The sequence below is a fragment of the Pseudorca crassidens genome, chromosome 20 (assembly GCF_039906515.1).
Source record: "Pseudorca crassidens isolate mPseCra1 chromosome 20, mPseCra1.hap1, whole genome shotgun sequence".
Lineage (NCBI taxonomy): Eukaryota > Metazoa > Chordata > Mammalia > Artiodactyla > Delphinidae > Pseudorca > Pseudorca crassidens.
In genome coordinates this window covers 7,056,468-7,072,771 of record NC_090315.1, presented here as the reverse complement: position 1 = coordinate 7,072,771, position 16,304 = coordinate 7,056,468, and the positions used below count along the sequence as shown (strand labels likewise).

Genomic DNA, 16,304 nt, shown 5'->3' with positions numbered 1-16,304 from the left:
GCTTCTGACCAACTGGCTGTAGACCGGAGCTTCCCAAGACTCCCTCCTCCTCAGGTTCAATTCATTTGCTAGAGTGGCACACAGAACTCAGAGAAACATTTTACTTAGTAGATCACCAGTTTGTTATGAAAGGATTTAAGTCAGGAACAGCCAGGTGGAAGAGATGCACAGGGTACGGGGAAGGAGCGTGGAGCTTCCATGGCCTCTCTGGGTGTGATGCTCTCCCAACACCTCCTTCTGTTCAGCCACCTGTAGGCTCTCTGAACCCCGTAATTTTTAAAGGAGACCTTATCGCCCTGGGCATGACTGATCATTAACTTCATTTCCAGCCCTTCCAGCAGGAAGGGGGGTTACGTGTGGGGGCTACGTTGTGCTCTTGACAGCTAGGAATTTAGCTTAGGCCTCCTCATCTTACATCCTTTAGGAAAGGGAATGTCTCTGGTAAGATGCCTTAAAGCAGCTATATCAGCGATGTGGGTAGGTCCCTTGGGTGAATCGCATTCCATGAAGACAAAATAGCAAGGTCAGAAGCCTGAGGCAGGAGCATGTTTTAGGAATCTGGAGGAAGCCTGTATGAGTACAGTGGAGTGAGCGAGAGGGACAGTGGATGGAGAAAATACGGAGATGACGGCAGTAAGGCAGTAGGTGGAGTTTGGAGTAGACAGGTCATGTAGGACCTTTCAGGGCCACTTCAAGGACTTGATTTTTTTGTTTGTTTTTTAAAGATTTTTTTGATGTGGGTCATTTTTAGAGTCGTTATTGAATTTGTTACAATATCGCTCCTGTTTCATGTTTTGGTTTTTTGGCCGCGAGGCATCTGTGATGTTAGCTCACCGACCAGGGATTGAACCCACACGCCCTGCATTGGAAGGCGAAGTCTTAAAGAACTGGACTGCCAGGGAACTCCATGATTTTTTTTTAATTAATTAATTTTTTTGGCTGCACCGTGCAGCTTGCAAGATCTCAGTTCCCCAACCAGGGATTGAACCTGGGCCACAGCAGTGAGAGCCCCGAATCCTAACCAGCAGGCCACCAGGGAACTCCCAAGGACTTCATTTTTTAAAAACAATCAGATGAGAAAACAGTAGGGCATAATATAATTTATATTTTAAATGATCACTTTGTGGGACTTCCCTGGTGGTCCAGTGGTTAAGACTCCATACTTCCACTGCAGGGGGTACAGGTTCGATCCTTGGTCGGGGAACTAAGATCCCACGTGCTGCGTGGTGCGGCCAAAAAAAAAAAAATGATCACTTCGATATGGGAAAAGAATCTGAAAGAGAATAGATATATATATATATATCTATATAACTGAATCACTTTGCTGTACACCTGAAACTAACACAACATTGTAAATCAACTATACCCACAATATAAAATAAAAAATTTAAAAAATAAAATAAAATGATCACTTTGACTACTTTGTAGAAGGGAAGTTGAAGCCTGAAATCCAGTCAGTGTAGCCCATTGCTGTAGTATGAGACAGAATGCTTGTCTTCAACCTGGGTAGAGGGGGTGAGGGTTAGTGAGCTTGGAAATATATTTATAAAGGAGAGAAGGCATTTCCTATTGAAGTAGATAATGGGTTGAAAGAAAAATACAACTGAAGGATGATGCTAAGGTTCTTGGCATGAGTCTGGGGAAGAGTGGAGTCGCCATTTCTGAGATGAAGAAGGTGTATGGAGAAGGAGATGTGGGTTGAGAAATCAGGAGTTTTGTTTTGGACATTGTAATTTAGACGTGTTTGTTCACATCACCTTGGATGCAAATGCTCTGTTGCATTTGGATCTACCCAAGGAATTCAGGGAGAGTTTAGGACTAGAGTTAGAAATGTGGACAGATTGAGATCTCCTATGGGATGTGTACAGATTAAGAAGAGACTTGGATTAAAAAAAAAATTGTGGGCACTATACTCAATGTTTTGTAATAACCTATAAGGGAAAATAATCTGAAAAAGAATATGTATATATATAAAAATAAGGAGGATTCATATAGATAAATATATTTATATAAGTAAATTTATGTAAATATAACTAAATATGTAACTAAATATATTTACAGAAATGAACTTATATAAATATATAAATAAATATATTTATAGAAATTATATAAATATGTAAATAAATATATTTATAGAAATAAATTTATATAAATATATTTATAGAAGTAAATTTATATAAATATATAAATAAATATATTTATAGAAATCCTATACTAAGGATTTATATATATATATATATAAAACTGAATCCCTTTGCTGTACTCCTGAAACTAGCACAATGCTGGAAATCAACTATAGTTCAATATAAAAATAATAAAAAATTAAAATTGAAAAATAAAAACAGATAGTAGAATTGAAAAAACTTGCTATATGTATACAAGTATCAAATCATTATGTTGTACACCTGAAACTAATATAATGTCGTATGTCAATTATACCTTGATTTGAAAAAAAAAAAGGAAGAAAGATTCTTTTGAGTAGAGATTACATACGTGCAAGGTAGAATTAAAAAAAAAAAAAAAAAGAGCCTTGGACCACTAGCAGTCCGGAAGATGAGGATTTGTGAAATGCATGGTTTCCTAATACATGTACTAGGACCTCTTATTTTCAGAGTGTGTATTTTTGGTAGATTTGGGGGGGACGGCCTGGACTAGTCTATACATAATGTTGTAAGCAGGCCCTCTTGAACCTAGTTGGTGAACCACAGCCTTAATGTGTGCCAGAGGAGATTAGTGAGAAATAAATCAGTACATTCTAGGAGTAAGATTTTAGTAACAGAGGATAAATCTGCAGGTAATATGTGGAAGTTCCTCTTCTGAATGCAGTCTCTTTGCTATAGTTCAGGGTTATGTGAACTAAATTGTCTAAATGAACAGTAAAGATGGGGACTACTTTAGAAATGTAGGGGAAACAGAGCTTACAGTGACATAGAATGATAGCGTGATATATAGGAGGCATATCTGGGATTTGAGTAAAGATGAGGAAGGGCAAGTAATGAAGGTGTGAATTTGGAAATGTGCAAGGCCTTGAGGAACTTGGTCAAAAGATTGGCCTGAAGCCACTTGAAGGCCAGTTTTAGAAGGTATTTGTAGAGGAACGAGTAGAGTGTGGACATGGATAAATGGAGTAAAAGTTGGTAATGTAACTTTTATTTCCAGGCTGTTCTGGACTTTGTTAGTATAGTTGACCCTTGAACAGCATGAGTTTGAACTGCATGGGTCCACTTATATGTGGATTTTTTTCAGTGACTACATACTGTAGTATTACACAATCCAAGGTTGGTTGAATCCTCAGATGCACAACCTTGGATACAGGGGGCCGACTATAAAGTTATACCTGGATTTTTGACCACATGGAGGGTCTGTACCCCTATCCCCCGCCTTGTTCAACCGTCACCTGTAATTGAGGTATAGTGGTGGCATTGTGAATTTGATCTGTATTATCCTTGGATACGTAGTCTTTCTTTTGAACTGGGTGGCAGCAGTGTGAGCTATAGTTAAGTACATCCAGTAGTTCTAAGACAAATGGCAGGCAAAACTGTCAAGAGTCTTGGTCCAGGATCAGAAGTGTGATCCTTTAGGACCCCTTAAATGGTAGAAACCAAGATGGGTATGCAGACTTTTGAAAGAAAATGCTATTAATGGCAGGATGTGGGTTTAGGGATCACTACAATGAAATGGGAACAATTTAAATGTTCCATATATACAAGTACAAAGGGTGAATGAAAAAGATGCCAGTTCCCTAGTATGATATTGTAATATAAGATATATATGTACTTGGTCTTTGGCCTGGTTTCTGGCATAGAGCTCCGAAAAGTCTTGTAGTTTCCTGAGTATAGGATCACTTATTTCCTTTATTAGTATTGGTATAGTCAATGTTTGGTGCTCCTCCATGGGCTTTTTAAAACCCAAAGTCTTAATGTTATAATAATTGTAAACTTGGTCACACGCCTTCATCTATTGATACTTTCAGTCTACACATTTTCCATCCTGTCCTCTATCCTTATATATATAATATTTATATACAAATGATTCCCACATTGTTATCTCCTTTCCCACATGGTTAAGACCTTTCTCAGGATCTTCATAGCCAATTGAATTCTTCATGTCTGTTTTGGATATCCAAAACCCACCTGGAGGTTGATATGCTTTGAAATGCACACTTGATTTCCCCACATTGTGAACCTCAATAATAGTCCCCATCTCATTAAAAACCACTACTCACATATCCAGTGGCCTAGGTCACATAATTAGGAATAATACTTGATTCCTTGCATTTAAGGATTTATGCATGTATGAATGTGTCCCACAGCATTTGGAAAAAAATATCCCTCTGTCTTCTGTGGTCTAGTACTCATAATAACTTGATTTTATTTTACTATCAGCATAATTTATAAGGTTACAATTACAAAGCAGCCAAATCTCTATTTGCTCATTTTGAATGCTCTAACCTCGTTTATGCCCTGTTTTTACCTTTTATTTTCTTTGTTTACATTATTGTATTTTACCCTTGTCCAAGTGATAACAAACATATATTGGAGTTTCTTTTTTAGTTGAAGTATAGTTGATTTATACTGTTGTGTTAATTTCTGCTGTACAGCAAAGTGATTCAGATATATATATATATATATATATATATATATATATATACACACACACACGTTCTTTTTCATATTGTTTTCTATTATGGTTTATAACAGCATATTGAATATACTTTCCTGTGCTATACAATAGGACCTTGTTGTTTATCCATCCTATATATAATAGTTTGCATCAGTTAATCCCAAACTCCCAATCCATCCCTCCGCCACTCACCTCCCTTTTGGCAACCACAAGTCTGTTCTCTATGTCTGTGAGTCTGTTTCTGTTTCATAGATAAGTTCATTTGTGTCATATTTTAGATTCCACATGTAAGTTATATCATATGGTATTTATCTTTCTCTTTCTGACTTACTTCACTTAGTATGATAATCTCTGGGTCCATCCATGTTGCTGCAAATAGCATTATTTCATTCTTTTTTATGGCTGAGTAGTATTCCATTGTATACATGTACCACATCTTGTTTATTCATTCATCTGTCAATGGACATTTAGGTTGTTTCCATGTCTTGGCTATTCTGAGCAGTGCTGCTATGAACACAGAGTGCATATATCTTTTTGAATTATAGTTTTGTCTGGATATATGCCTGGGAGTGGGATTGCTGGATCATATGGCAACTCTATTTTAAGGAGCCTCCATACTGTTTTCCAGGGTGGCTGCACCAATTTACATTCCCATCAATGGTGTAGGAGCGTTCCGTTTTCTACTTGGAGTTTCTTTAGATATATTTTTTTAATGCTTTTCTATTTTTTTAAATTAATTTATTTTATTTATTTATTTCTGGCTGCACTGGGTCTTTGTTGCTTCACACGGGCTTTCTCTAGTTGTGATGAGCAGGGGATACTCTTCGTTGGGGTGCGCGGGCTTCTCCTTGCAGTGGCTTCTCTTGTTGTGGAGCATGGGCTCTAGAGCGCAGGCTCAGTAGTTGTGGTACATGGGTTCAGTAGTTGTGGCTCACGGGCTCTAGAGCACAGGCTCAGTAGTTGTGGCTTACGGGCTCTAGCATGCAGGATCAGTAGTTGTGGCACACGGGCTTAGTTGCTCCGCGGTATGTGGGATCTTCCCGGACCAGTGCTCGAACCTGTGTCCCCTGCATTGGCAGGCAGATTCTTAACCACTGCGCCACCAGGGAAGCCTTGGAGTTTCTTTAAACTGAAGTCATAGTGTTGTCCATAAAGGGCCAGCCTACACAAAGGCGTTTGTTAAGTAGTTTCACTCTATACCAAGCTATGGGAAGATTCATTCTTCTCTTCTTTCCTAGAAATGAGGAAAGATGACTGTCTTCTGCAGGAGGACTTGCAAAATCAAAGATGTCCAAAAAGAATGGAACAATGTCACGAACATAATGCACTTGGAAACATTGTTCATCAGAGCAAAAGTAACTTTCCTTTAAGGCAAAATCATGATATGTTGGACTTTCATGGGAAAACACTGAAATCAAATTTAAGTTTAGTCAACCAGAACAGAAGCTATGGAGTAAAGAACCCTCTTGGAGATGGAGAATCCTTCCTCCATGCAAAGCATGAGCAATTTCACAGTGAAATGAAATTTACTGAATGCGGAAGTTCTATGAACACAAATTCACAGTTCATTAAGCAACTAGGAACTCAGAAGATAAATAAACCCCACTTATGCACTGAATGTGGGAAAGCTTTCATCAAGAAGTCCCGCCTCATCGATCATCAGAGAGTGCACACAGGAGAAAAACCTCATGGATGCAGTATATGTGGGAAAGCCTTCTCCAGAAAGTCCAGGCTCACTGAACACCAGAAAACCCATATAGGAGAGAAACGGTATACATGCACTGAATGTGACAAAGCCTTCCCCAAGAAATCACGGCTGCTTATTCATCAGAAAACTCATACAGGAGAAAAACCCTACGTATGCGAGGAATGTGGAAAAGGCTTCATCAAGAAGTCTCGGCTCATTAATCATCAGAGAGTTCATACAGGAGAGAAACCTCATGGGTGCAGTCTATGCGACAAAGCATTCTCCAGGAAGTCCCGGCTCATTGAACATCAGAGAACTCATACGGGAGAAAAACCATATGAATGCACTGAATGTGACAAAGCCTTCCGCTGGAAATCACAGCTTAATGCACACCAGAAAACTCATACAGGAGAGAAATCATATATATGCAGTGATTGTGGAAAAGGCTTCATTCAGAAGGGCAATCTCATTGTACATCAGCGAACTCACACTGGAGAGAAACCCTATATGTGCAATGAATGTGGAAAAGGCTTCATCCAGAAGGGCAATCTCCTCATACATCAACGAACTCACACTGGAGAGAAACCCTATGTATGCACTGAATGTGGGAAAGGCTTCAGCCAGAAAACATGCCTCATCTCACATCAGAGATTTCACACTGGAAAGACTCCCTTTGTATGTATCGAATGTGGAAAATCGTGTTCACACAAGTCTGGCCTCATTAACCATCAGAGAATTCACACAGGAGAGAAACCCTACGCATGCAGTGACTGTGGGAAAGCCTTCAGGGATAAGTCGTGCCTCAATAGACATCGGAGAACTCATACAGGAGAGAGACCCTATGGATGCACTGACTGTGGGAAAGCCTTCTCCCACTTGTCATGCCTCGTGTACCACAAAGGGATGCTGCATGCAAGAGAGAAACGTGGAGATTCAGTCAAGTTGGAAAATTCTTTCTCAGAGAGTCCCAGCTCATCACGTTCGAGTGATATTGTACAGGGGAAAAACCCTGTTAATGTGGTGAGCGTGCACACACCTTCTGTGGCAGCTGAGACTCCATTCCACAGTGATGGGTTCCTAGCAGATAGGAATGTAGTAGCCCTTGTGGGACAGCCAGGTGCCACAGGTGCAGTGTCAGCAGATAATAGCATTTGCACAGAAGAAAAACCTAATGAATGCAGTGAGTGTGGTAGCACCTTCAGTGATCAATTATGTCATATTTTACATCACAGAAAACACACAGAAATAAACTGTGATACAGTGAAGGTGGAAAACCCTTGAATAAAACCTTTTAGATCATCCTGTGGCTGGCGAGTGTATACTGAGACAAACAGTATAAACACAGAGACTGGGAAAGCCTTTTGTGGAAAGATAGACCCTATCAGGGCTTCATAAGTCACATACTGTCAGTGAGGACATAGTTGGTAGAAATGTAATGACCATGGAAAAATCCTTCCCCAGAAATAAGACTTCAGTTGGTATCAGAGAGTTTACACAGGAGAGAAATTGTTGGACCTCTGAAGGCAGTAACTGTGGCAGGGTTGTCAGTGGTACATTCTGCCTCATTGGTTGGCAGGGGAAATCATATAGAAATAAAACTCTGAACACACCAACTATGGAATGTCTTTGGCAAAATATCAGAAAATTCATGAAGCAAATAAGCCCTGTGAAAGTGAATCTTTTAGAGATTTCTGTCACAATCCTAACATAATCATATATAAGATTATATACATAGTGTACATTTTAGGACAGTATACCTTGAATCAAATGCCTAATTGATACGTCAGTAATGCTTTAAATCAAAGGAGGGTGTCTGTGTTGCACATAATTGATTAAAGTTATAATGCAGTTCACCCCCCTCGTTTGGGGGACATGGGTCTTCTTTTCCCACCCAGGATCATTATATGGTTAACTCTTGGATTTCTTCAGTTCTAAATTTATTCAGTTTGTTATTTCAGTCTACCAAAAGTCCTTCAGAAGGAAACTGAATACATTTAATCTGATAATGTAACATAGCATGTTTGGATATGCTTAACTTTATAAATCTCACCTGGAAGAACAAAGCTCAAAATTCATGAATAACCTATTAGCCAAGCTCTTGCCGTAGAAGATAGTTCCCATCCTGTACACACACCACTCAGAAAAACTTTAACAACTGTTTCCTTGACCTGGTCCTGTCCTAGGGCTATAGATGATGAACTTAACAGAATGATGTCAGTGATGAACTTAACAGAAAGTCCTTGCCGCCTTTGAGCTGGAAATTTTTTTAAAGCTAGGTTTCATGTCTATAGCAATTTTACCCTCTGGCAAAGATAATCAAAGGATGTGTACACCTACATTTGTTGAAAAGGACATATAGTATAAGGAACAAAGTATCCTGATAATTTCCTGTTTAAGGGACATATCAGAGGGGGAAAAGGAAAGGATTTACTTAATTTTACATAGAAAAAGGTATGGATACTTTTTAAAATTTTTCACATCCACCTAGACTATAAATTCCTTGACAGTATATAGATAATTGTATATTCCCCAGCACATAGCAAAATAGGAAATGAATTATACGTAGATTTGAAAAATGAATGAAGGCGAATGAATGACCTCATGGACTAACTAATCAAATTTATTTTTGTCACTGAAGGAAAGGAGCTACTGGCAAGCAATTCTCAGGCTCACTATTATTCCAAGAAACATTTGTTTCTTGAATAGAGGCTCCTGTCAGACTATAAAAAGGGCAGATCAAAGAAGGACTAGGATCCACAGAATAAGCCCAATTAATGGAAGAAAATAACGTCACTAAAAATGGAGGACTGGGGAGTTCCCTGGCGGTCTCAGTGTTTAGGAATTGGCAGTTTCAACTGTGGTGGCCCAGGTTTGACCCCTGGTCGGGGAACTAAGTCCCACAAGCCATGCGGCAGAGCCAAAAAATAAAATTAATTAAAATGGAGGTTGGTACATGAGACAGGTGATGGTGAGATCCCTTTGACTGTTTTGGAGAACAAACCTCACATTTGTCCACAGGCTTATCACCTTTTAGAGTTGCCGCCATTTCAAAGATCTAAGCTCCTCTGTAGCTCAACGAATTGAGACGTGACTTAGCCTCATCATTCATTCTCTCCTGGGACTGGGGCCCTTGTCCTCTATTTCTAGTCCTAGGGTTCTTTCCCTTGATCCAATAATGATGTATACAGCTTAAAAACAGTCCTGCTTACAAGGAAGAAAAAAAAAAGTGGAAATTTGCCATGGAGTGTCTGTCCCATAATTGAATTTCCAAACTCTGGGTGTGTGAGTAACTCACTACAACAAATATATTTCTGAGCATTGGCACTGTTGTAGACACAGGATATGCTGGTGAACAAAACATGCAAAGTAGTGGCCTTTTCACAGGATGGATTCAGGACAGATGCTCCTCAGTAAAGCATCAGAAATGGATTCTTCTTCAACTCGGAGTGCAGCTCCCTTCCACTTCTTGTGAATTGCACGTCCTATCATGGCAGTCACGGCGTCTTTCCCAGTGAAATCGTCTGTCTGGGTTCCCGAATGGGCTGCCCAAGCCTGCCCTGAGGACCAGGTGCTGAACTCACCTTTCAGAGGTTGGCATTCCAGGTAAATGAAAACGTTAATGGGATAGGGAATTCCTGGTCGCCCTCTTTAAGAAAGCCATACCAGCGTCTATCCTCTACTCCTCTACCCCTCGCATTCATAAAAACTATAGCTAACAGTTATTAAGTGTGCTGTTTGCCAGTCACCGTATCATTTATTTAGCACTCTCCAATGCTCCATCTTTGTGTATTTTAGGCAAACATTTGTATACGTTTGAAGGCTAATTCCTTTCTCCTTAGTACAGGTAACCACCTACTGTACGCAGTTGTACGTGTCTGTCAAATGAGAGTTCCAATATCAGGGTTTGGAGGCTTAGTGGGTTGCTCTACCTTGTGTGTCTCAGTGATGGAGAACTGGGGTCGGTGGTGGTTGTGTTAGTTGGCTGGGGCTGTCATAATAAAGTACCACAGACATTTTTTTTCTCGCAGTTCTGGAGGCTGGAAGTCTGAGATCACAGTGTCAGCAGGGTTGATTTCTTCCAAGATCTCTCCTCGGCTTGTAGATGGCCATCTTCTCCCCATGTCTTCACATTATACCAGTTATATTGGATTAGGACCCACTGTAATAACTTCACTTAAACTTAATTACCTCTTTGAAGACCTTATCTTCGAATATAGTCACATTCTGAGGTACTGGAGGTTATGACTTTAACATATGGATTTGGGGGGAACACAGTTAAGCCCGTAACAGTGGTATTTGTCAGTGAATGCCATTCAAGTTTATATTGGGCTAACTGATGGATCTGTCTCATCGTCAGTAAATGGTAGTGTCTTTTCCAGGTTTGACAGTTAACAAAGGGTCATATGGTCAGTATCTGGGGAGGCCCATGTGTGTCTGTGTTGAGAAGCTGGAGATTTGGATCCCTGGGCCACTGGGACAGACAATGAATGTTACTTTATCTTCAGTCCTTCAAGTGAGTCCCTCTTTAGGGAAATACATATATACATACACAGACACTATAAAACACATGTATTTTCTGTAAAAGTAGTTGCTCCCTTGGGGACAAAGATAAGAAATAGCCACTATAGGCAAGAGGAGAGTTTCCGTTTATGGAAAGTGCTTTAGGCTGAAAAATGAAGTAGAAGCTCTTCAGCTGTTCCTTCCTCAGTGGAGGACGATGGATGCTCGTTGGAAGAGTTGACTTTTGAAGGAATATACCCTGGATGCCTCTAAGAAGCTTCATTCACTCATTTCTGCCCCTGAGTAGCACTGCATTTGGGCTGTGCACATTTTCCTTTAATGGTGTTGCAAAGAGTCAGATATGAAGGTCCTGGGGCCTCAACCTCAAGTCCTGATATTTGAGATACAGGATGGGAGGTGAGGGGCCCTGTGAGCTTGGAGGATGCAGGAAAGTCACAGAAGCTCATCATCAGAGAATAATTTGTGGCCACGTTTTGTGGAAGATGAGATCAAGATGATCCAGGAAGTTGGTGACTTACCCCAGAAATCTTTCACCCAGCCTCCAGGGTTTGGGCTGTAGAAAGCTGTGGAAGTGCTAGCCTCAGATCTGCTGCTCTTGGGGCAATCATGGAGCCTGAGGTTTGTGTGTTTCTATCTTTAAAAAAGTTTTTAAAATTGAGACATATTTGATGAACAGTATTATGTAAGTTTCAAATGTGCAACATAGTGATTCACAATTTTTAAAGGTCAACTCCATTTATTGTTATTATAAAATATTGGCTCTATTCCCTGTGTTATACAATATATCCTTGTAGCTTATTTATTTTATACGTAGTAGTTTGTACCTCTTAATCTCCTACCCCTATCTTGCCCCTCCCCACTTCCCTCTCCCCACTGGTAACCACTAGTTTAGTCTCTGTATCTGTGAATCTGCTGCTTTTTTGTTATATTCACTAGTTTTATTTCTTAGATTCCACATATAAGTGATATACAGTATTTGTCTTTCTCTGACTTATTTCACTTAGCATAACACCCTCAAAGTCCATCCATGTTTTTGCAAATGGCAAATTTTCATTCTTTTTTATGGTTGAGTAGTATTCTATCATATATATATATACACCAGATCTTCTTTATCCATTCATCTGTTGATGGACACTTAGTTTCCTTCCATATCTTGGCTATTATAAATAATGCTGCTGTGAACATAGGGATACATGTATCCTTTTGAATTAGTGAGTTCATTTTTTAGATGTATACCCAGGAATGAAATTGCTGTGTCATATGGTAGTTCTATTATTAGTTTCTTTTTTTTTTAATTGAAGTATAGTTGATTTACAATGTTGTGTTAGTTTCAGATGTACAGCAAAGTGATTCAGTTCCATATAGGAACTTTTCCATTATAGGTTATTACAAGATATTGAATATAGTTCCCTGTGCTATACAGTACGTCCTTGTTGTTTTTCTGTTTTATATGTAGTAGTGTGTATCTGTTAATCCCAAACTCCTAATTTATTCCTTCCTCTCTCCCTGCTGTTTTTAGTTTTTTGAGAAATCTCCATACTGTTTTCCGCAGTGGCTGAACCAATTTGTGTGTGTTTCTATCTTTGTGGAAGAAAGTGGTTTCATGTACCACAGTGTTTTAAGGGATGATTTCAGAAGTTCAGGTTTTGCGTCTGTGACTACGTGGCCATCCTCCAAGGGAGCTCTGGGTAGTAAACTCCTTTAAGGAAGTAACAAGGAGAGGTAAGTTTTATTCTGAGGGTATCTGGTAAGGGAATACAACCATTGTTAAGGTCATGTGCTTGGAGAAAGGCAGACCTGGGTGCAGATTGTAGTTCTAACACATAGAGTATGTTCCTGAGCGAGATATTTAATCCCAAAGCCTTAATGAGAAATATATATATTTGGTCACTGCCTCTGGTTCCTGACACAGAGGTCATGAAATCCTTGTAATTTCCTGAGTGATGGGGGTGATAGGAGCATCTGATACAGAGCTGTTAAATCCCTTGGAATTTCCTGGGTGATAAGAGTGTCTTTTGTTCTAATAAAGTGACCCTGGGTAGGCTCCTGAATGGGGCTGGTCACAAGAAAGGCCAAATCATGATTAGAAGCGTGGAACTCTCCACCCCATCCCTTATACTATGGGGAAGGGAGCGGGACTAGAGATTGAGTTAATAATCAATTATTCATTTAAATTATATATATATATATATATATATATATATATATATATATATATATATATAGTCATTTATCTATAAAATGTATCCATGAGTCAAGTGGGTCTTTTTTTAAAAAGTAAAGGCAATATATTTTTAATAATATATTTAATTTTATATATATATATATGTTTATCAAACGAGGAAGTTCCCTTTTGTTTGGGGGTTCCCCAAGACCCCCCTCAGGTTTGATAATTTGCTAGAAGAACTCACAGAACTCAGAAATCTTGTTATCCTCCAGGTTACATTTATTATAGAAAGGATAGAGACTAAAATCAGCAAGGGAAAAAGGAAAAGCCACACCCACAATGTGATTTAAGGTGGAGGCTGTGGATCCCATGGTGTCAGTGGACCTCTGCAGGGACTGGAGACTGAAGTCAAGCACGTGGGTGTCCTACCAGGCTGATGTGACCCAGCCCCAGTTAAGCCTCTGGACATCGGGGCTCAGGGAGCTCCCCTGGTTGGTGGTACTCCCTGCCTGCTGTCACACATTTATGCCAAGAAAGTAATGCTCACTACTATATATAAAATAAATAACCCAACAAGGGCCTATGGTAAAGCACAGGGAACTATACTTAATATTTTGTAATAAGCTATAAGGGAAAAGAATCTGAAAAAGAATATATATATAAATATATGTATATGAATGTATAACTGAATCACTTTGCTGTACACCTGAAACTATGACAACATTGTAAATCAACTATACTTCAATTAAAAAATCAGTAAAGGGGGAAAAAAAAGTCACACTGCCCATGACTCCATTGTGGGAGGGCAGCTGGAAGTTCCAAGTTTGCAATTTCCCTGGGCTCTGCCCTTCAAGCCTCTTCCCTTGGCTGATGTTAATCTGTATCCCTTAACTGTAATGAACCCTCACTTTCAGCAGAACAGCTTTCAGTGAGTTCTGAGCCCCTCTTGCAAATCATTGTGGTCTTATGGAATATTGTCCCTAACTGCAGTAGCTCTGTGCTGCCTTTTGGGTAATTTCTAGCTCACTAATTATCCCTTCAAGGCCTATACATAAGCTTTTAACTCGTGTGGACACATGCCACAGGCGTATGTTTCTTTACTTTTTTTCTCAAATCTGACCAATTTTCTCTTTATATTTTCCTGTTCTTTTTTTTTTTTTTTCCAAGGATTTTGACTTTATTATTGGGACTTCCCTGGCGGTCCAGTGGTTAAGACTTCACCTTCCAATGCAGGGGTACAAGTTCAATCCCTGGTCAGGGAGCTAAGATCCCACATGCCTAGGGGCCGAAAAACCAAAACATAAAAGAACAGAAGCAATATTATAACAAGTTCAAGGAAGACTTTAATAATGGTTCACATTTAAAAAAAAAAGGATTTTAACTTTATTATTAACTGTTGTGTCTCTGGGCCAAGAATAGTGCTTGGCACACAGTGGATGCTCCATAAATACTTTTGAATGAATATGCAGTCAACATTTCTATGGGGTTTAGAGGTTTCTTATTTAATTCTTATTTTTCAAGGGAAGGATCATTTTAATCTCTATTTTATAAATGAAGAAAATGAGGTTTAAAAGCATTTATGTGTGTAGGGCTTAAGGCCCCCTATAGTTTCCTGTTCTGTAGACTTTTTTCTTTCTTTTTTTTTTTGGCTGTGCTGTGCAACTTGCAGGATCTTAGTTCCCCAACCAAGGATAGAACCTGGGCCCTCTGCAGAGAGAACGCAGCGTTCTAACCACTGGACCGCCAGGGAATTCCCTAAAATACTTTATTCTTTATAACATTTTAAACACATTTATTAAACATGTCATCTCTTGTAATTCTGGCATCTCTTGTCTCTACATGGTGAATTCTGATCCACCAAGTCAGGGAAGGCCCTTGATGAATGTAATAATATGTTTTATTAATCTTGATATCACCCATATGTGTATAATGTTTGGCAAATAAGTACATATATGTAGAGTTATGAATATATAGTTCTTGGTTAGCAAGAGGATATAATGGCTACGCATAATACAAATTTCTCATTTGTTGAATAAATAGAATTATGAATGTATAATTGCAGAATATCCCAATAGTGTTTTCCTTCTACTACAAGGTGTGTTTTTAAAAAACTACTTGTATTAATGCAGCCTATTTGGTGAAAATAACAGAATAACTTCCTTTACATGCCTTCTTCCTTACATCAATAGAAGGGAAACACTTTATATTAAACGGGATCGTGTTGTGACAGGAATCCCCGACATATGACGACATGGCTATGAAGTTCACGTGGGAGGAGTGGCAGCTCCTGGACCCCAGTCAGAAGGACCCGTACCCAGATGTGATGCTGAAGAACCATAGCAACCTGGTGTCTTGTGGGTGAGGACGTGTCTCCTGTGTCCCTCAGAGAATCTTCAGTCAGTGGCCATTTTTCTCAGCTGCTTAATGCTTCAGTATCTACAATGCTCTCAAGGAGTAGATTCTCAGATCCTTCTCTGCTCCAGACAAGTGTATAATGTTCCCTCTCCTGAGAGAAAAGCCTCTCATTTGCAGATGTGAAAACTTCCCTCAAAGGTAGCTTTCTCCCATCTTGACATCCCAGCCCAATTTGATGTGTCTAAGTCTTCTGTCATTTCCCGTGGACAGGGTGTCAAGCCTGCAGACCAGATGCATCCTCCAAGTTGGAACGAGGGGAAGAACCGTGGCCAATAGAAGATGAAAACCGCAGTTGAACCTGTTCAGGTGTGTAGCTGATAACCAACAAGGTGGGTGGCCAGGGAAGTCATATTCTAGTCAGTAAGAGAAAGTCCCATGGCTGTGAGAGTGTTTGAGGATGTCTAAACAACTGCATCTTGTATCTATCTTCCCATATGAGAGCTTTTTCTTCACAGGTGTTTAAAGGGAAATAGACCCCCATTTCTTCCTCTAAGATCTGATCCCAGTGGTCCCTGTTTATTTTACATACATCTTGATTTTCTTTGTTGTTTACCTACTTTTCTTCTTAGGTTTCTTACATCTTCTCCTTTCTTGTCCTCTGTCACAGCATCTCTGCCTATTTCTTCCACCTGCCTTGCTACAAGATTCTACCTTCCTGCTCTTACTCCAAAGATCTTTGAAGGGACCTCCCTGGTGGCGCAGTGGTTAAGAATCCTCCTGCCAGTGCAGGGGACACGGGTTCGAGCCCTGGTCCAGGAAGATCCCACATGCCACAAAGCAACTAAGCCCATGTGCCACAACTGCTGAGCCCACGGCCACAACTACTGAAGCCCGTGCACCTAGAACCCGTGCTCAGCAACAAGAGAAGGCACCACAATGAAAGGCCTGTGC

At 39.7% G+C, this 16,304-nt stretch overlaps 1 protein-coding gene across 1 annotated transcript in view; it reads left to right on the top strand.

The window, feature by feature from the left end:
- ZNF613 (zinc finger protein 613) overlaps positions 1–7,923 on the top strand; it is a 60,137-nt gene extending 52,214 nt beyond the window's left edge. Inside the window, 2 exon segments of the mRNA XM_067719038.1 lie at positions 5,862–7,458; positions 7,460–7,923. Coding sequence (XP_067575139.1) covers positions 5,862–7,458; positions 7,460–7,559 — 1,697 coding nt within the window. The 3' untranslated portion in view covers positions 7,560–7,923.
- Positions 7,924–16,304: the final 8,381 nt, after the last annotated feature.